This window comes from Nerophis ophidion, linkage group LG01 (genome assembly GCF_033978795.1).
Source record: "Nerophis ophidion isolate RoL-2023_Sa linkage group LG01, RoL_Noph_v1.0, whole genome shotgun sequence".
NCBI classification, from domain to species: domain Eukaryota; kingdom Metazoa; phylum Chordata; class Actinopteri; order Syngnathiformes; family Syngnathidae; genus Nerophis; species Nerophis ophidion.
This window is the reverse complement of record NC_084611.1, coordinates 38311576-38333438: the sequence shown is the minus strand read 5'-3', so window position 1 is coordinate 38333438 and position 21863 is coordinate 38311576. Positions and strand designations below refer to the sequence as shown.

General features: G+C 43.0%; 1 protein-coding gene across 3 annotated transcripts; it reads right to left on the bottom strand.

Annotated features, from left to right (window-relative positions):
- Positions 1 to 1284: 1284 nt before the first annotated feature.
- On the bottom strand, positions 1285 to 20357 carry rfk (riboflavin kinase). 3 transcript variants are annotated; one of them, XM_061902174.1, is made up of 5 exons: positions 20205 to 20357; positions 19852 to 20116; positions 4971 to 5122; positions 3552 to 3654; positions 1285 to 2016 (listed from the first exon to the last, which is right to left on the bottom strand). In XM_061902174.1, the coding sequence occupies exons 2-5, from the start codon at positions 19931 to 19933 to the stop codon at positions 1841 to 1843; spliced, it is 513 nt and encodes a 170-aa protein (XP_061758158.1). In that variant the 5' UTR covers positions 19934 to 20116; positions 20205 to 20357; the 3' UTR covers positions 1285 to 1840. The 3 variants fall into 3 exon arrangements, with proteins under 3 accessions (XP_061758158.1, XP_061758162.1, XP_061758163.1); XM_061902178.1 differs by having other exon boundaries at positions 19852 to 20113; positions 20205 to 20354; XM_061902179.1 differs by having other exon boundaries at positions 20196 to 20341.
- Between the last annotated feature and the right edge of the window lie 1506 nt (positions 20358 to 21863).

The following is a 21863-nucleotide window of genomic DNA, read 5'->3' as shown; positions in this document are numbered from 1 at the left end:
TTGATTGGCAACACTAAATTGTCCCTAGTGTGTAAATGTGAGTGTGAATGTTGTCTTGTCTATCTGTGTTGGCCCTGCGATGAGCTGGCGACTTGTCCAGGGTGTACTCGGACTTCCGCCTGAATGCAGCTGAGATGGGCTCCAGCGACCCATAAAGGTACAAGCGGTACAAAATGGATGGATGGGCATTAGTTTGACTTAGTCATTATTTTAGGACTGTTTTGTTTTTGTTTTACGGAAAAAATATCGAGATATATATCGTATTAAATGCCACTCAGCATACGGAGCGGAAAACACAACCAAAAACTGTAGACTTCTTCATGCGACGAAGCCGGCCTACTTCACGACAGTCTGTAGTCTATTCCCCCCCCCCAGGCTGTGGTGAGATGGAGATGTGATGGTGGCGACAGGCCAAATTACACTGTTCCTTACACCCACCCAGCCCCTTCCCCCTGGAGAGACATCACCTTAACTAACAAATTTTCTGGGGGAAACATTGTAAATGAACACTTAGCGTCTGGCTTACCAGAGTCAGGACCTGGTGGGGGTGGACCACTCGCCTGCGCATCGGCTGGGGACATCTCTGCGCTGCTGACCTGTCTCCGCCCGGGATGGTCTCCTGCTGGCCCCACCAAGGACTGGACTCTCACTATTATGTTAGATCCACTATGGACAGAACTCTTACTATTATGTTAGATCCACTATGGAATGGACTCTCACTATTATGTTAGATCCACTATGGAATGGACTCTTACTATTATGTTAGATCCACTATGGACAGGACTCTCACTATTATGTTAGATCCACTATGGACAGGACTCTCACTATTATGTTAGATCCACTATGGACAGGACTCTCACTATTATGTTAGATCCACTATGGACAGGACTCTCACTATTATGTTAGATTCACTATGGAATGGACTCTCACTATTATGTTAGATCCACTATGGACTGGACTCTCACTATTATGTTATATCCACTATGGACAGGACTCTCACTATTATGTTAGATCCACTATGGACTCTTACAGTATAATGCTAGATCCACTCGACGTCCATTGCACTGGTCACCCCTATGGGGTGGGAGTCACCCACATCTGCGGTCCTCTCCAAGGTTTTTCATTGACATCCCACTGTGTTGAGTTTTTCCTTGCCCTGATGTGGACTCTGAAATGAAGGATGTCGTTGTGGCTTGTGCAGCCGTTTGAGACACTCGTGATTTAGGGCTATGTAAATAAAGATTGATTAAAATCTGCATGAAGACTGTATGGAAAATAAACAGACTGGGTCAAATGATTTATTGGATGAACAAACAGTATACACTCTGTATTATTATTGTTGTCCTTTAAATGCGGAAACGACACTTCACTTGGCAGAAAAAAACATTTCATAGGATAGATTACATTCCAACTATCTGATATATTTACACCCGTTCATTTCTTCAAGCACAATAAAATGGCAAGTTGTAATTATTTCTAGTCTTTTCTGGTTGGCCTTTCTTGTAGGACCCCCCCCCCCACAATAAATTATAAATACAAAATGCTGTCTGTTCGTGGACTTTATTCTTTGAACGTTGACAGGCGGGAGCAAACAAATGGATGAACTGTAAAGAAGGAGGGTGACATTTCACTGGGGCTGGTTTTGTAAACCCAGTAATTAGCGAGTGTGTGTGTGTTGCATAGTGTAACTCTATAGTGTTGTTGTTCTACACAATAATGGCCACACTGACATGTGTTGAAGATTTACATTGAATCACATTAAGTTGCCACGTAAAAGAAAAACGATACAAAACGGGAAAAGAAGTCATGTTTCGACCACGTGTCGCCACGGCAACAGCTCTCAGTGTCCATTCATGATAGTCTTTGAGGAGGAGGACGACGCGGTGGGTGAGGGGGTGGGGGTGCAGTCAGGTCTGCTGGTGAAGAAGTTGTCCTCCCTCAGCTTGGCGTGTTCGGGCAGCTCCAGCTGGACCTTGGCCTCCTCGATGTCGCCGTTGATGGCGGCGATTAGGGCCTCTGACAAGCCGGGGGGAGAGGGCGCGTCAGTCATGAGAACAGAGGTCAAAGGTCAGTTTGACCCTTTCTTTTTTACAGCTGGTCGACTATGTTGGACTTTACCAGAATTACGTGTAATATTGAGAGAATAAAGTTATTACTGAAGTTGACAATAATAAAAAGTGTAATACTAAAATACTAATATTCAATAGACAACCTGTGATGAAGTGGCGACTTGTCAGGGTGTACCCCGCCTTCCGCCCGATTGTAGCTTAGATAGGTGTCAGCGCCCCCCGTGACCCCAAAAGGGAATACGCGGTAGAAAATGGAGGGATACTAAAATACTAATATTCCATAGACAACTTTTATGTTTGAGTGTAAAAAGTCCTAAAACGTATTTTATTGAGGAGAGCCATATTAAGTTTTATATTGTTGTAAAATAGAATAATAATTTGACAAGGCAAGGTTGAATACAACATAAAAATATAGGTACAGCTATCGATTATTTAGTTGGATTCATCAAGTCACGGGACAAAACACACTTAAAAGCCTCTTGCATGTTTTAGAGGAAACAGTTAAAACAAAAATGTTTCTGCTTGCCACATATGTCACTTTTTTCAAATGAATACAAATGACCAAATGTAAATAAATGATAAAATGTGTTGTACTTGTATAGCGCTTTTCTACCTTCAAGGTACTCAAAGCGATTTTGACACTACTTCCACATTCACCCATTCACACACTAATGGAGAGAACATGTGGACAATGCTGAAGAAACAAGATTATTTGATGCAATCAAGTCCTAATAGTAAAGCAGCTTTATTGGACTATTTTAGTGTTTATATAGCCAGGGTCCTTTTAAAAATAACTTCTACAAAACCTAACTGTAGAGCGGCGGAGCCGGCGAACGAGCAGCAGGGCAGGGCATGCTGGAGCCCTGCCCATGATGGAGGCAAGGAGGCGGCGAATCCAGCTGAGCGGAGAGGCGAGGCGTGCCAGGAGCGACGCCGCAATCTAATTCAGGTGCGTGGATCGCGCACCGGCACACAATTGACTTATCTCCTCACGGTGTATAAAAGGGGAGAAGGAGGAGAGATCGAGGCAGAAGGAGTTAGAGAGCCTGCAGTACCGGAAGAGAAGGGGGGGCCGAGAGCGAGCCGAAGACAGCGACGACGGGGGCGGTTGAATGCGACCGAGGAGCGAGCAGTGGAGAAGAAGCTGAAAAGCGACCCGACTGCAGACAACCTTGTGTTATTGAAAGAATAAACAAGAGTCAAACCTGCTCAGCAATGTCCTTCATTGATGGTCCGTGGAACCCGCTTGACGACGGCAAGAGTCCGTCACACTAACATTCGGACATTTGTACTCGGCCGTGTGCACAAAACACTTCGAACATCTGTGTTGGCGTGGACTTGGTAAGGAAGAGCTTGTGACCATGTGACATTACTATTCAGCTTTGGCAGATGACGGCTCTTGCTTTATTTTTTGCATTCAACAAGCAAACTATTCAGTCATGACCAAGGTCTCTGTGTGTGTGTGTGTGTGTGTGTGGTTACCCAGTGAGTTGTAGCTTCTCTCCGGGCGGATGTAGCCCACCATGACCACACTGAGGGTCTCCCCGTAGAAGTCCTCCTTAAACTTGTGGATGACATGAGTCTCCTGTGAGGCCGCAGAGGAGAACAAGGACGTGTTGTGAATGTGGCCAATGCTCCATGATGACAACATGACCAACAATGTGCTCATAATCAGTCAGCTTCAGGCCAACATCCAAAAGGAGTAAAACCATGAAAGTGCAGGCATTTTTTTCCCCACAAAAGGACTTACTTATGACCTCCTTAAAGGCCTATTGAAATGTGATTTTCTTATTTGAACAGGGATAGCAGGTCCATTCTATGTGTCACACTTGATCATTTCGCGATATTACCATATTTTTGCTGAAAGGATTTAGTAGAGAACATCGACGATAAAGTTCGCAAATTTTTGGTGCTGATGAAAAAGCCTTGCTTGTACCGGAAGTAGCAGACGATGTGCGCATGACGTCACGGGTTGTGGAGCTCCTCACATCTGAACATTGTTTACAATCATGGCCACCAGCAGCGAGAGCGATTCGGACCAAGAAAGCGACGATATCCCCATTTATTTGAGCGATGATGAAAGATTCGTGGATGAGGAAAGCGAGAGTGAAGGACTAGGAAAAAACAAAAAAAAAGACTAGAGGGCAGTGGGAGCAGTTCAGATAGGGAAGATGCTGTGAGACACGCCGTGATAGCCGTGGGGGTGGCAGGACCACTCGGCCAGGCCCAACCGCAACAAGGGATAGCGCCATACCGCTGTGAACCCGACGCTAACGGTCAGGAAGACGCTGCTGATATTGATCCTGGAGTAGCACATGACATAAATCGCCTTCAGAATACAGAATGGTAAAATGTTATTTATCTTTCGAAAAGATCGCTGCATAACACACTGTACTTTGGTGTGTGTGGTCCAATCCAACCGCGTTCGCTTGACATCTCTGTTCCATAGTAAAGCTTGACTGTCATCTTTCGGGAATGTAAACAATGAAACACCGGCTGTGTTTGTGTTGCTAAAGCTGGCCGCAATACACCGCTTCCCACCTACAACTTTCTTCTATGACGTCTCCATTGTTCATTGAACAAATTGCAAAAGATTAACCAACACAGCAGCCCAGAATACTGTGGAATTTTGCAATGAAAACAGGCGACTTTATAGCTGGGCACAAAATGTCCTCTACAATCCGTGACGTCACACGCAGGCGTCATCATACCGAGACGTTTTCAGCAGGATTTTTCGGCGCAAAATTTAAAATTGCACTTTAGTAAGTTAACCCGGCTCTATTGGCATGTGTTGCAATGTTAAGATTTCATCATTGATATATAAACAATCAGACTGCGTGGTCGGTAGTAGTGGGTTTCAGTAGGCCTTTAAGCCACCTTTATCTGGTATAGGGTACCCACCATGGACTTTTTGGTGTTTTTGTAGTATGGGTTCCAGCCGATGCTCATCACCATTTTGTACACGTCGCCGTTGCCCACACAGGCCCAGCCGTAGTAGATGCCCGTGCCGATGTCCGCCGGCAGATTGTCCACCACGGAGTCCGGGAAGTTTGCTGGAATAAAAACAATAGGTGACATTTTTACAAGAAGAAGACAACACACTGGACAATTCATTAGGTACACCTGCACAGTTTAAACCCATGCAATTGGAGAAGTGTTAAATATTCTGCCTTTAAAAATGATAATCATGCTAATGGTGCATTATCACACAGATGGTAGTTTTTGTATACCTCATTGCAGTGGTTCTCAAATGGAGGTACGCGTACCCCTGGGGCTACTTGGAGGTATGCCAAGGGATACGTGAGATTTTTTGTAAATATTGTAAAAATAGCAACAATTCAAAAATCCTTTATAAATATATTTATTGGATAATACTTCAACAAAATACGAATGTAAGTTCATAAACTATGAAAAGAAATGCAAAAATGCAATATTCAGTGTTGACAGCTAGATTTTTTAGTAGACATATTCCATAAATATTGATGTCAAAGATTTATTTTTTTGTGAAGAAATGTTTAGAATTAAGTTCATGAATCCAGATGGATCTCTATTACAATCCCCAAAGAGGGCACTTTAAGTTGATTACCGTATTTTCCGCGCTATAAGCCGCACCTAAAAACCACAAATTTTCTCATAAGCTGACAGTGCGGTTTATAACCCGGTGCGCCTTATATATGGATTAATATAAATATTTATTTTCATAAAGATTAGGTCTCGCGACTATGGTAAACAGCCGCCATCTTTTTTCCCCGTAGAAGAGGAAGCGCTTCTTCTTCTTCTACGGTAAGCAACCGCCAAGGTAAGCACCCGCCCACCTGGAAAGAGGAAGCGCTTTTTCTTCTACGGTACGCAACCGCCAAGGTAAGCACCCGCCCCCGTAGAAGAAGAAGCGCGCGGCAAATTCGATTCATTTCATTTGTGTGTTTCTGTAAAGACGACCACAAAATGGCTCCTACTAAGAGACACGCGTACAACGCAGAATTCAAACTCAAGGCAATAAGTCACGCAGAAGAACACGGAAATAGAGCAGCAGCGAGAGAATTGAACATAAATGAGTCAATGGTGCGTAGGTGGAGGAAGCAACAAGATGACCTGGACCAAGTAAAGAAGACAACACAGAGTTTCTGAGGGAACAAAGCAAGATGGCAACAGTTGGAGGACAAACTCGAACAGTGGGTTGTTGAGCAGAGAGCAGCAAGCAGAAGCGTCAGTACGATCACTATTCGAATGAAGGCAACAGCGCTAGCAAGCGAACTTCACTTGGATGATTTTAAAGGTGGTGCTTCTTGGTGTTTCCAGTTCATGAAAAGACGCAATCTCTCCATCCGCACACGGACTACTATTTCACAGCAACTGCCAAAAGACTTTCAAGAAAAGCTGGCTACTTTCCGCGCATATTGTAAAAACAAGATAGCTGAAAAAAAGATCCGGCCAGAGCACATTATCAACATGGACGAGGTTCCACTGACTTTTGATATTCCTGTGAACCGCACTGTGGATTAAATGGGAGCACGCACGGTAAATATTCGCACCACAGGGAATGAGAAGTCTTCCTTCACTGTGGTTCTAGCTTGCCATGCTAATGGGCAGAAACTTCCACCCATGGTGATATTTAAAAGGAAGACCTTGCCAAAAGAAAACTTTCCAGCCGGCGTCATCATAAAAGCTAACTCGAAGGGATGGATGGATGAAGAAAAGATGAGCGAGTGGTTGAAAGAAGTTTACGTGAAGAGACCGGGTGGCTTTTTTCACGCAGCTCCGTCCCTGTTGATTTACGACTCCATGCGTGCCCACATCACAGATGGTGTCAAGAAACAAGTAAAGCACACTAATACAACACTCGCCGTCATTCCGGGTGGATTAACCAAAGAACTCCAACCACTGGATATTGGTGTCAACAGGGCATTCAAGGCTCGACTGCGAACGGCGTGGGAACAATGGATGACCGAAGGCGAACACACCTTCACTAAAACAGGGAGACAGCGCCGGACGACATACGCCAACATCTGCCAGTGGATTGTAAATGCCTGGGCGGATATATCGGTCTCAACTGTGGTCCGAGCTTTCCGGAAGGCAGGATTCATGGAACTGCCGGACAACAACAGCGACACTGACTCTGATAACTTCGACGAGACGGAGCCCGCCATTTTGGATGCCGTATTCGCCCAACTTTTTAATTCAGACACCGAAGAAGAAGAATTCGAGGGATTTATTGATGAGGAATAACTTCTGAAAGTGAGTTTTAAATGATTATTTTGTGTGCTGTGACATTAACGTTCGAGCAACGTTGAGTTATTGATGTTGCTATTGCTCTGCAATATATTGAGTGTTACTATTGTGATTGCACATTTGCACATTATATTTTGAGTGCTACTATTGTGATTGCACATTTGCACATTATATTTTGAGTGTTACCATTGTTGTGATTGCACATTTGCACACTGGTTTGTATTATTAAAGTTTGACTGACCTATCTGACTGTTTTTTTGACATTCCCTTTAGCGCAGCGTAGGGGCGGCTTATGACCCGGTGCGGCTAATAGGTTTACAAAGTTTTAAAATATGCCATTCATTAAAGGTGCGGCTTATAACACGGGGCGGCTTATAGCGCGGAAAATACGGTACTTCTATGTGTAGAAATCTTTATTTATAATTGTATCACTTGTATATTTTTCAACAAGTGTTTAGTTATTTTTACATCTTTTTTGCAAATAATTCAAGAAAGACCACTACAAATGATCAATCTTTTGCACTGTTATACAATTTATTAAATCAGAAACTGATGACACAGTGCTGTATTTTACTTCTTTCTCTTTTTTTCAACCAAAAATGCTTTGCTCTGAGTATGGGGTACTTGAATAAAAAAAATGTTCACAGGGGGTACATCACTGAAAAAACGTTGAGAACCACTGCCACATTGAAATATTGTCTATATTTTTGAGACCTTTGTCATTGACAAAATTTACTATACATTTTTGCGGACAATGTATTTGTATTTAGGGCTGCGACGATTAAATCCATTAGAAAAAGACTGATTTATATGATGTTACTTTGATTTATCAGTTAATGGGTGTAATTAATAAAAATATATAACATCTAGACTGCAAAGATTGACCTGAAATTTAAATACGCGGACTTTCTGCACAACCGCTGCAATAGAGCACACGAGAGCGGTGGTGCGTGTGGCGGAGAACAGATTTTTTTCCTTCTAATTTTTTTATTAGTACACATATTGATGATGTGCATTTATTAGAAAAAAAACAATGAAGGCTATCATAAGCAGAAAATGTTTTGTTTATTTCAACTTTTTCCCCTAAAATTTGCATTGAGGCTTTATATTGTTTTATTCGTTTACTCGATTATTCGAACAAACTCATCGACCAATTCCTTGTTCGCTAAGAACAATCCATAGCTACAGCCCTACTTGTAATAGTGTGAGAATAAAGCCATGATATTCCAAAATATTTAATCACGCGATAATTGGTTATTAAAAATAAGTGAGATGTGAGTAAAAAAGATATATTTATGTTTTAAGATAATTAAGTTCTCATACTGCAAATGAAGTCAGGATTTCATGAAAAAAGTCAAGAGTTTTAAGACTTAAAAATTATGTTTGAAAAATATAATATTACATTACCAGAATTAAAATAATGCAGAAGTCCATGCATCCATTTCCTACAGCTTATCCCTTTCGGGGTCACGGGGAGTGCTGCAGCCTATCTCAGCTGCATTCGGGCGGTAGGCGGGGTACACCCTGGACAAGTCGCCATAATGCAAAAGTAAAATCTATATATTGTGCAATATAAAATTGCAATTTTTTGACAGGTGAAAATCATTAAAATTATTTTATTTTATATTTGTTATTGGGATTCATTATATATTGTATATATTATAATATTGATATATCAGTATATATTATATATTGTATATATAATATGAAAATATTACATACATTTTATAGTGATTTAGGGCTATATAAGTAAACATTGATTGATGATTGATGATATTGCTACAATGGTGCATTTTTTGTGTACTTTATACCTTTAGTTTACGCCCTCTTTTTGTGGCCTTGTGTGCATTATCCTTTCATTCTTTGTAACTGAACTACTGTACGAAATTTTTCCTGAGTGGATCATATTAAAATAGTTTGGTAATAAAATCTAAATATTTGTATTTTACACGCTAAAACAATATATTTGTGTGAGTGAAGATACTTTATCTACATTGACGGCATGCCATGTTGGACTTAACCTTCCTGTCATGTTAGCTTTCTGTTACCATCTCTTATATTAACGGGTCGGTTTTGACCCATGTCTTAAATCAGCTGTAAAATACACTAAAACCATTATCTAGCATCCAATTTGTTTCCCATCTCTTGGTTACCTTGATGGACTTCCTTATACATGAAAATATTGGTTTTAATATTTTTGGTGTGGGCCATTGGCCTTCTTTTTGTCAGTATTCCCCTCGATTTCAATAAAAAAATTTTTTAAATGAACCTCAGGAGAATCGTATAAATAAAAGGTTGTTGTGTTACCTGACTATTACTGAGGGGTATTAGAACACATCTCTTAAATATATTTGTTTTATTTATTTTTTCATTTTAATAATTTTATACTGAATTGACCTCACATGCCCATCTTTGTTGGTTTTTGTACTGGATAACAAGGTAAAATGAGAATCCCCTAAAGCTCACATGATTGGGAGAGGAGCTGGCTGTCAGTGTGTTCAGTTTTGGCTCCAATTATTGCTTGATAGTCTTATTTTTATAACTGGGTCGAAACCGACCCAAACAACACCAAGGTCATAATTTCAAGCAGAGCATTTTATAATTTAGTGAAAAACAAAAAAAAATGTTTCGTTTTGTTGAAATAGAGGTTACAGACAAAGTCAAAAAGCTTGATGCAAAACAAATTTATGTGGTTCTTTTATGCATTTAAAAACTAAATCGAGTCGGTGCCGACCCCAACACAAGATGAAGGTTAAGTGTGTTTTTCTCTTGCCAGGTTAACATCATAATTGGTTTAGTTCGTATGTGGTTAAGTAGATAGAGTATGATTATAATTGTGTTTATTCAGTGTTTAATCATGTAACAAGTGCTGCCAGCTTGGATAACATTGACCAACTCTTGCGTAAACAGCATCCGCCAAAAAAAGCTACCTCTGTTAATCAGCAACGAGACAACATGCCTGTTTTATCCAACGTTAAGATCGCTATCTCGAGCCACGTAAACACAGTGCAGTTGCATTGTTTTGATTGGTATCATTTATGTACAGCAGTGTCTTTCAACCTGTCTTGAGCCAAGGCACATTTTTTTCCATTGAAAAAATGCAGAGGCACACCCCGAGCAGAAAACATTAAAAATGAAACTCAGTAGCCGATATTGACAGTAAAAAGTTGTTTTCGCAATAACTAAGCATTCATCACTATAGCTCTTGTCATGACCTGTCACATCACGCCGTGACTTAAGAGTTTTTGTGTGTTTTCCTGAGTGTAGTCTTTCAGTTCTTGTCTTTTGTTGGCTTTACCTGTTTTGTTTTTGTTTTTTCTGTAGCAGTTGAATTTCTTCACTGAGCGCTATTCCCACACACCTGCTTTGTCTTAGCAATCAAGAATATTTCAGTTGTTGCTATCCTTTGCGGGGACATTGTTGATTGTCATGACATGTGCGGATGTACGTTGTGGACGCCTTCTCCGCTCCACACGCTGAAAGTTTTTGCTGTCCTCCAGCATTCTGTTTTTGTTTACTTTTGGTACAAAATGCTGCTGCTAGACTTTTGACAAGAACAAGAAAGTTTGATCATATTAAACCTATGCTGGTTCACCTGCACTCGCTTCCTGCGCACTTAAGATGTAACTTTAAGGTTTTACTACTTACGTATAAAATACTACACAGTCTAGCTACAACCGATCTTGCCGACTGTATTGTACCGTATGTCCCGGCAAGAAATCTGCGTTCAAAGAACTATGGCTTATCAGTGATTCCCAGAGCCCCAAAAAAGTCTGCGGGCTACAGAGCGTTTTCTATTGGGGCTCCAGGACTCTGGAATGCCCTCCCGGTAACAGTTAAAGATACTACCTCAGTAAAAGCATTTAAGTCCCATCTTAAAACTCATTTGTATACTCTCGCCTTTAAATAGACCCCCCTTTAAGACCAGTTGATCTGCCAATTCTTTTCTGCTCTGCCCACTCTCCTTGGTGGAGCAGGGGGCACAGGTTTGGTGGCCATGGATGAAGCACTGGCTGTCTAGGGTCGGGACCCAGGGTGGACCACTCATCTGTGCATCGGTATCTAGGCCCCTGAATACAAGCAATAGGGATATGCATATTGTGATCACAACAAAGCAATTAGCTACCTGCTGCCACCTACTGATATGGAAGAGTATTACACAGTTACTCTGCCGTGCTTTAACAATTTGCAGATTATAATTAGTTGTGTGCAAAATGTTTTTCTTTTACACAATTCTGTGAAATAACATCATCTGTCACAGCACACTAGTGTGCCGCAGCAGAGTGGTTGAAAAACAATATACATCATGTAAGCCAGGGGTGTCCAAACTTTTTCCACAGAGGGCCGCACACGGAAAAATTTAAGCATGCGGGGGCCATTTTGATATTTTTAATTTTCAAACCATAACAAAATATGGGGATTTTTTTTAATCCTTAGAGCTCCTGGGGAGCATAGAGGGTCTCAGTCACTAAAATGTTAAAAATAAGTCATATTAATATTTTTTTTAATTTAAGGCTTACAGTAAATCTCTATATCAACTCGAGGTTGATATAAATACCTTTTCTGTCAAAGACAACTTTGTTTTTATAGTAAAACTGAAGTATGCAGTATTTAGATAGATAGTACATTATTGATTCCTTCAGGAGAGTTCCTTTATTTAGCAATTAAAGCCCTCAAAGATCAATAATGCAGGACACCATTGATTTTAATTATTTAATATTTTTGAGTAATCACAGTGAAAAGTCAAAGGCCTACTGAAGTGAGATTTTCTCATTTAAACGGGAATAGCAGGTCCATTCTATGTCCATTCTTGATCATTTCGCGATATTGCCATATTTTTGCTGAAAGGATTTAGTAGGGAACATCGACAATAAAGTTCGCAACTTCTGGTGCTGATAAAAAAAGCCTTGTCTTTACCGGAAGTCGCAGACGATGACGTCACAAGGGTGACGGCTCTCATGTCCTCACATTGTTTTTACTAGTGTTTTAGTGAGATTAAATAGTACCTTATGGTCGGAGGAGTGTGTCCACAGGTGTCCTGAGGCCAGTGTCTGAGGGAAGTCGACGGCAGATACAGGGATGGCGCAAACTCCACAGATCTCCAGTAAGAGGTGACTTTTTAACACAATTTTCTCACCGAAACTTGCCGGTTGACATGTATTCGGGATTCTTGTTCACTTGACCGCTCTTATCCATAGTAAAGCTTCACCTCCGGGAATTTTAAACAAGGAATCACTGTGTGTTTGTGTGGCTAAAGGCTAAAGCTTCCCAACTCCATCTTTCTACTTTGACTTCTCCATTATTAATTGAACAAATTGCAAAAGATTCAGCAACACAGATGTGCAGAATACTGTTTAATTGCGCGATGAAAAGAGACGACTTTTAGCCGCAAATAGTGCTGCGCTAATATTTCCTGACAGTCCGTGACGTCATGTGTCATCATTCCGCGACGTTTTCAACAAGAAACTCTGCGGGAAATTTAAAATTGCATTTTAGTAAACTAAACCGGCCGTATTGGCATGTGTTGCAATGTTAATATTTCATCATTAATATAAACTATCAGACTGCGTGGTCGGTAGTAGTGGGTTTCAGTAGGCCTTTAAATAAAATCCTACTAAATATACTATCTGAGATCCGAAATGTTCCCCACTCATAAAGTGATGTATTTGTATTAGTTTTATTTAACTTTTAACACTTAAATTTCAAGATGTTGGGGGGTTAGGGGGTTCTTCCGAGGATGTCGTAGTCATAATGGTTTGTACAGTCCTTTGAGACATTTGTGATTGAGGGCTATATAAATAAACATTGATTGATTGAAGATCAACATCCGATATATCTGTCAATTTTAAGTTTGAACTATCATTTTGTTTGTTTTATGCTCTTTTGTCAAAACTTTGATGTTTCTATGCGGCAACCACATAACATATGCAATTTTTTTCCACATAAAACATTTTAAAGTGATAATTTTTAAGTAATACTTCATTATAACAGATTTTTTTGTTCTTGTTTTTTTTTTAGCACTGGAAAAAAAAAAAAATAGACCTAAGAAAAAAAAACTGCCTGCATGGCAGCTTTGTGTCAACATTGCCACTTTAGATTTCACCTCATTCCACTTTTTTTAAAAATGTTTTTAATTTTTTTTGCAATACTATCAATTTTACAATTTTTGCAGAATGTGTGGCGGGCCGGTAAACGATTAGCTGCGGGCCGCAAATGGCCCCCGGGCCGCACTTTGGACAATGCTGCTAAATAGGGGTGTAGCGGTACATGTCCATCCATCCATCCATCATCTTCCGCTTATCCGAGGTCGGGTCGCGGGGGCAGCAGCCTAAGCAGGGAAGCCCAGACTTCCCTATCTCCAGCCACTTCGTCTAGCTCTTCCCGGGGGATCCCGAGGCGTTCCCAGGCCAGCCGGGAGACATAGTCTTCCCAACGTGTCCTGGGTCTTCCCCGTGGCCTCCTACCAGCTGGACGTGCCCTAAACACCTCCCTAGGGAGGCGTTCGGGTGGCATCCTGACCAGATGCCCGAACCACCTCATCTGGCTCCTCTCGATGTGGAGGAGCAGCGGCTTTACGTTGAGCTCCTCCCGGATGGCTGAGCTTCTCACCCTATCTCTAAGGGAGAGACCCGCCACACGGCGGAGGAAACTCATTTCGGCCGTTTGTACCCGTGATCTTATCCTTTCAGTCATGACCCAAAGCTCATGACCATAGGTGAGGATGGGAACGTAGATCGACCGGTAAATTGAGAGCTTTGCCTTCCGGCTCAGCTCCTTCTTCACCACAACGGATCGATACAACGTCCGCATTACTGAAGACGCCGCACCGTCTTCAGTAATGCCTGTCGATCTCACCATCCACTCTTCCCCCACTCGTGAACAAGACTCCTAGGTACTTGAACTCCTCCACTTGGGGCAGGGTCTCCTCCCCAACCCGGAGATGGCACTCCACCCTTTTCCGGGCGAGAACCATGGACTCGGACTTGGAGGTGCTGATTCTCATTCCGGTCGCTTCACACTCGGCTGCGAACCGATCCAGTGAGAGCTGAAGATCCCGGCCAGATGAAGCCATCAGGACTACATCATCTGCAAAAAGCAGAGACCTAATCCCGTGGCCACCAAACCGGAACCCCTCAACGCCTTGGCTGCGCCTAGAAATTATGTCCATAAAAGTTAGGAACAGAATCGGTGACAAAGGACAGCCTTGGCGGAGTCCAACCCTCACTGGAAACGTGTCCGACTTACTGCCAGCAATGCGGACCAAGCTCTGGCACTGATCGTACAGGGAGCGGACTGCCACAATAAGACAGTCCGATACCCCGTACTCTCTGAGCACTCCCCACAGGACTTCCCGAGGGACACGGTCGAATGCCTTCTCCAAGTCCACAAAGCACATGTAGACTGGTTGGGCAAACTCCCATGCACCCTCAAGAACCCTGCCGAGAGTATAGAGCTGGTCCACAGTTCCACGACCAGGACGAAAACCACACTGTTCCTCCTGGATCCGAGGTTCGACTATCCGGCGAAGCCTCCTCTCCAGTACACCTGAATAAACCTTACCGGGAAGGCTGAGGAGTGTGATCCCACGATAGTTGGAACACCCCCTCCGGTCCCCCTTCTTAAAGAGAGGGACCACCACCCCGGTCTGCCAATCCAGAGGTACCGCCCCCGATGTCCACGCGATGCTGCAGAGTCTTGTCAACCAAGACAGCCCCACAGCATCCAGAGCCTTAAGGAACTCCGGGCGGATCTCGTCCACCCCTGGGGCCTTGCCGCCGAGGAGCTTTTTAACTACCTCAGCGACCTCAGCCCCAGAAATAGGAGAGTCCACTACAGATTCCCCAGGCACCGCTTCCTCAAAGAAAGACGTGTTGGTGGGATTGAGGAGGTCTTCGAAGTATTCCCTCCACCGATCCACAACATCCGCAGTCGAAGTCTGCAGAACACCATCCGCACCATACACGGTGTTGATAGTGCACTGCTTCCCCTTCCTGAGGTGCCGTATGGTGGTCCAGAATCGCTTCGAAGCCGCCCGGAAGTCGTTTTCTATGGCTTCCCCGAACTTTTCCCATGTCCGAGTTTTTGCCTCCGCGACCGCTAAAGCTGCACACCGCTTGGCCCGTCGGTACCCGTCCACTGCCTCCGGAGTCCTATGAGCCAAAAGAACACGATAGGACTCCTTCTTCAGCTTGACGGCATCCCTCACTGCTGGTGTCCACCAACGGGTTCTGGGATTACCGCCACGACAGGCACCAACAACCTTGCGGCCACAGCTCCAATCAGCCGCCTCGACAATAGAGGTTCGGAACATGGTCCACTCGGACTCAATGTCCCGCACCTCCCTCGTGACATGTTCAAAGTTCTCCCGGAGGTGGGAATTGAAACTTTGTCTGACAGGAGACTCTGCCAGACGTTCCCAGCAGACCCTCACAATGCGTTTGGGCCTCCCAGGTCTGTCCGGCATCCTCCCCCACCATCGCAGCCAACTCACCACCAGGTGGTGATCGGTAGAAAGCTCCGCCCCTCTCTTCACCCGAGTGTCCAAAACATAAGGCCGCAAATCCGATGACACAACTACAAAGTCGATCATGGAACTGCGGCCTAGGGTGTCCTGGTGCCAAGTGCACATATGGACACCCTTATGTTTGAACATGGTGTTTGTTATGGACAATCCGTGACGAGCACAAAAGTCCAATAACAAAACACCACTCGGGTTTAGATCCGGGCGACCATTCTTCCCAATCACGCCTCTCCAGGTTTCACTGTCGTTGCCAACATGAGCGTTGAAGTCTCCCAGTAGGACAAGGGAATCACCCGGAGGAGCACTTTCCAGTACTCCCTCGAGTGTACCCAAAAAGGGTGGGTATTCTGAACTGCTGTTTGGTGCATAAGCACAAACAACAGTCAGGACCCGTCCCCCCACCCGAAGGCGAAGGGAAGCTACCCTCTCGTCCACTGGGTTGAACTCCAACGTGCAGGCTTTGAGCCGGGGGGCAACGAGAATTGCCACCCCAGCCCGTCGCCTCTCACTGCCGGCAACGCCAGAGTGGAAGAGGGTCCAGTCCCTCTCGAGAGAACTGGTTCCAGAGCCCTTGCTGTGCGTCGAGGTGAGTCCGACTATATCCAGCCGGAACTTCTCTACCTCGCGCACTAGCTCAGGCTCCTTCCCCCCCAGTGAGGTGACGTTCCACGTCCCAAGAGCTAGCTTCTGTAGCCGAGGATCGGACCGCCAAATGCCCTGCCTTCGGCTGCCGCCCAGCTCACAATGCACCCGACCTCTATGGCCCCTCCTATGAGTGGTGAGCCCATTGGAGGGATGACCCACGTTGCCTCTTCGGGCTGTGCCCGGCCGGGCCCCATGGGGACAGGCCCGACCACCAGGCGCTCGCCATCGTGCCCCAACTCCGGGCCTGGCTCCAGAGCGGGGCCCCGGTGACCCACGTCCGGGCGAGGGAAATCTGAGTTCATTTTGTTGTAATTCCATAGAAGTCTTTGAGCTGCTCTTTGTCTGATCACTCACCTCGGACCTGTTTGTCTTGGGAGACCCTACCAGGGGGCATGAAAGCCCCCAGACAACATAGCTCCTGGGATCATTGGGACACGCAAACTCCTCTACCACGGTAAGGTAGCAGCTCAGAGAGGAGGTAACGGTACATGTATTTGTATTAAACCGTTTCGCTACGGGGGTTTTGGTTCGGCACGCGGGTGTACCAAACGTGTGTGTGAGCAAAAGTCTTCACAAGCTGCTCTGCTTTCTGACTCTGTGTCAGCACCAAGCATTGTCCCACCCACACAACCATCTGATTGGTTACATACAAAGCCAATCAGCAGTGCGTATTCAGAACGCATGTTGTCAGTGCTCCGGCATCGAGATGAGCAGACATGTGTTTAGCAGGGGAGCAGCGGACAGCGTACTCTCCCCAAATTATAAAAAAACACCTACCCGTCACAACCATTACTAACATCACTATGAGCCCGTTGACCTTCTAGAAACTTAAACTGCAGCTCAGCTCTCTCGCAGTTCTGGCTTGAGGTGAAGGCTAATTAGCTTTTAGCGTAACGTTAGCTCATTGATTGATTGATTGATACTTTTATTAGTAGTTTGCACAGTGCAGTACATATTCCGTACAATTGACCACTAAATGGTAACACCCGAATAAGTTTTTCAACTTGTTTAAGTCGGGGTCCACGTTAATCAATTCATGGTACAAATATATACTATCAGCATAATACAGTCATCACACAAGTTAATCATCATAGTATGTACATTGAATTATTTACATTATTTACAATCCGGGGGGTGGGATGAGGAGCTTTGGTTGATATCAGAACTTCAGTCATCAACAATTGCATCAACAGAGAAATGTGGACATTGAAACAGTGTAGGTCTTATTTAGTAGGATATGTACAGCCAGCAGAGAACATAGTGAGTTCACATAGCATAAGACAAGTATATACATTAGAAGTACATTTGAGTTGTTTATAATCCGGGGAGATGGGATGTGAATGGAGGAGGGTATTAGTAAAGTATTGAAGTTGCCTGGAGGTGTTGTTTTAGAGCGGTTTTGAAGGAATATAGAGATGCACTTACTTTTACACCTGTTGGGAGTGCATTCCACATTGATGTGGCATAGAAAGAGAATGAGTTAAGACCTTTGTTAGATCGAAATCTGGGTTTAACGTGGTTTGTGGAGCTCCCCCTGGTGTTGTGGTTATGGCGGTCATTTACGTTAAAGTAGTTGGACATGTACTTCGGTATCAGGGAGGTGTAGCGGAGTTTATAGACTAGGCTCAGTGCAAGTTGTTTTACTCTGTCCTCCACCCTGAGCCAGCCCACTTTGGAGAAGTGGGTTGGCTTGAGGTGTGATCTGGGGTGGAGGTCTAAAAGTAACCGGATTAGCTTATTCTGGGATGTTTGGAGTCTAGATTTGAGGGTTTTGGAGGTGCTGGGGTACCAGGAGGTGCAAGCGTAATCGAAGAAGGGTTGAATGAGAGTTCCCGCTAGAATCCTCAAGGTGCTTTTGTTGACCAGAGAGGAGATTCTGTAGAGGAATCTCGTTCTTTGGTTGACCTTTTTGATCACCTTGGTTGCCATTTTATCACAGGAAAGATTAGCCTCTAGAATGGAACCTAGGTAGGTGATCTCATCCTTCCTGGTGATAACAATGTCACCCACTTTTATAGTGAAGTCACTGACCTTCTTAAGTTTGATATGGGACCCAAATAGGATAGATTCCGTTTTACCTAAGTGTATGGATAGCTTGTTGTCAGCGAGCCAGGTGCAAATATTGAGGAGTTCAGCACTGAGGATTTGTTCCACCTGTGACTTGTCCTTGCCGGATACCAGCAGGGCCGAGTCATCCGCATACAGGAACAATTCACAGTGGCATGCTGATGGCATGTCATTCACGTATATTAGGAACAGTAAAGGTCCTAGTATACTGCCTTGGGGGACTCCACAGCTTACTGAGAGGGGAGGGGACATGGTGCCGTTCACCTCTACCACCTGTTTCCTCCCCTCCAAGTAAGATTGCATCCAGTTTGATGAGGTTTCGTCGAATCCGATTGCTCGGAGCTTATCCAGCAGTATAGCGTGGTTAACGGTGTCAAAGGCCTTCTGAATGTCCAGCATGACCATGCCGCAGTATTTTCCCGCGTCCACCTCATGTTTGATGTGGTCGGTCAGATAGAGAAGGCATGTGTCAGTGGAGTGGTTTGTTCTGAAGCCGGATTGGAATTTGTACATTAGTTTATTAGTAGCAAGGTATCTATCAACCTGTTCATAAACTATTTTCTCCATTACTTTCGAAAGAAATTTTGCTGTGTGTGTGTGCATGTGTTAGGGGCAGCAAAGCCCTGTCTGTCTGTTATGTCATTGAACTCCAAGGTGTTCAGGGATGAATAGTCTCTCCTATTACTATTTATTTTTTCAGCTATAGTTACATTAATCATTAGTAATGTAGCAGCCTAGTTTTGAATGGCAGGGTCCCTGCTATCACATTTTGATAAAAATATAACATTTACATAAAAAAAGTCAACTACAGGCTGTAATAAATTAAGCATGATGAGTTGACTTGAAACTGTTTAATGTTACACTTTTTATATTTAGAAGAAAGGTTTTGTCATTTTATTTAATCAAAGCAACAACTTGAGGCAGTTTAATGTGGATTAACATGGGCAAAATTATTGTAGTGTTCCCAATTTTAAAAGGATAAAGCCATTGTTTACAAATTTGGTAAATAAATAACCAAAATATTTATATTTTGTTGTTTTCTTACTGTACCGAAAATGAACCGAACTGTGACCTCTAAACCGAGGTACGTACTGAACTGAATTTTTTGTGTACCGTTACACCCCTACTGCTAAGCATTTCCAATGTTATTTTACACCTGCTAAAAAAACAATACTTATGCGTACCGCTAGATGGAACCCGCGTACCAGCAGCGGTACCCGTGCCACACGTTGAGAATGCGCCTATCTAAGTCACATCAAAGACGAGTTTGTCCTGTGAACAAACATGGCGGCTGTTTGAAATAAATATTGGTTAAATTACCTGTGGGAATGCCCAGCTCTTTGCTCCCTCTCCCGAAGCCTCGAATAACTTCTCCCCGGCAGAAGTACGGCAGGCTCTTCATTCCTGGAAGGTCTGCGTGGAGCCCGATGATGGAAGCCGATGACCTCGAACACAGCGCCCTCCCCGGGAGAGTCCGGACGCCAAGGCCGACTTTAGTTGCTTATCAGCGGGTGAAATGAGCAAACCACACGGCTGAGTGAAGCTAGTAGTCAAAGGTTATCGCTAGGAAGAGGAAGTTCACCTGCTAGAGTCGTGAGGAAACAATTAGCATTAGCGGACACCAGGCTATTTAAAAAAAAAAAAAAGTAATATAATTTATTAACTTTCCGCACAGGTCTCGGTGAGGGAGTCAGGACGGCGCTCCGAGTCTTCAGTTTTGACGCGAGGTCTCACCGTGACGCCGCCGAGCTTGTAGAGCAGAGAACCCGGACATGTTTAATAAGTCGGCGGACGGAGGCAGTTTTACGTCACCGTGACGTCATCACCCCGTGACCGGAAACTAGTCAGATGGCGTATATAATATCGGGATATTTTGATGTCCACAATTTGAAAAATGTACGCACAAATTTTGTATATCTTAATGTTGTTATTGTTTTTATTTTATTTTATGTTTTTGAATTTCATAAAACGTTATTTAGAATATGCAACATTTACATACAATCGATAAATAATAATAATCAAAACAAGTACAGAAACAGTACCAAACAGCACAAGTTACTCAATAAAGTAGCAAAAATAGAATTATATATATATATATATATATATATATATATATATATATATATATATATATATATATATATATATATATATATATATACATACATACACATATAAATACATACATATATATATATATATATATATATATATATATATATATACATACATACACATATAAATACATACATATATATATATATATATATACATACATACATACACATATAAATATATATATATATGTATATATATATATATACATACATACACATATAAATATATGAATATATATATATATATATATATATATATATATATACATAAATACACATATAAATATATAAATATATATAAATATATATATACCGTATGTCCTTGAATTGCCGCAGGGGCGCTAATTCATTTAAAACCTCTTCTCACTCCTGCGCTTACCAAAGGCATGCGGTAAAAGTAAGAATGCACTAATGATTTTAAAACCTCTTCTCACTCCGGCACTTACCAAAGGCATGCAGTAAACATTTGAGTGTGATGTAAGCTTGGACCTTAAATCCTACTGAAAGCTCTTAATCTTCTTCCCTTTATGCAATTTCACATTATTGAAATCAGCTTCCTCCATTTTGAAAATGATGACAGGGGAAGTGTCACTCGTGACGTCACAAGTTTGACCAGGCGGTAATACTAATGTATGTATGTATGTAAATGTATATATATATATATATATATATATATATATATGTATGTATGTATGTATATGTATATATATATATATATATATATATATGTATGTATATATATGTATGTATGTATATATATATATATATATATATATATATATATATATATATCCATATAAGACAAGGGCTTCACGTTGGCAGAGGGGTTAGTGCGTCTGCCTCACAATACGAAGGTCCTGCAGTCCTGGGTTCAAATCCAGGTTCGGGATCTTTCTGTGTGGAGTTTGCATGTTCTCCCCGTGAATGCGTGGGTTCCCTCCGGGTACTCCGGCTTCCTCCCACTTCCAAAGACATGCACCTGGGGATAGGTTGATTGGCAACACTAAATTGGCCCTAGTGTGTGAATGTGAGTGTGAATGTTGTCCGTCTATCTGTGTTGGCCCTGCGATGAGGTGGTGACTTGTCCAGGGTGTACCCCGCCTTCCGCCCGATTGTAGCTGAGATAGGCGCCAGCGCTCCCCGCGACCCCGAACGGGAATAAGCGGCAGAAAATGGATGGATGGATATATAAGACAAAATGTAAAGTGATAGTCT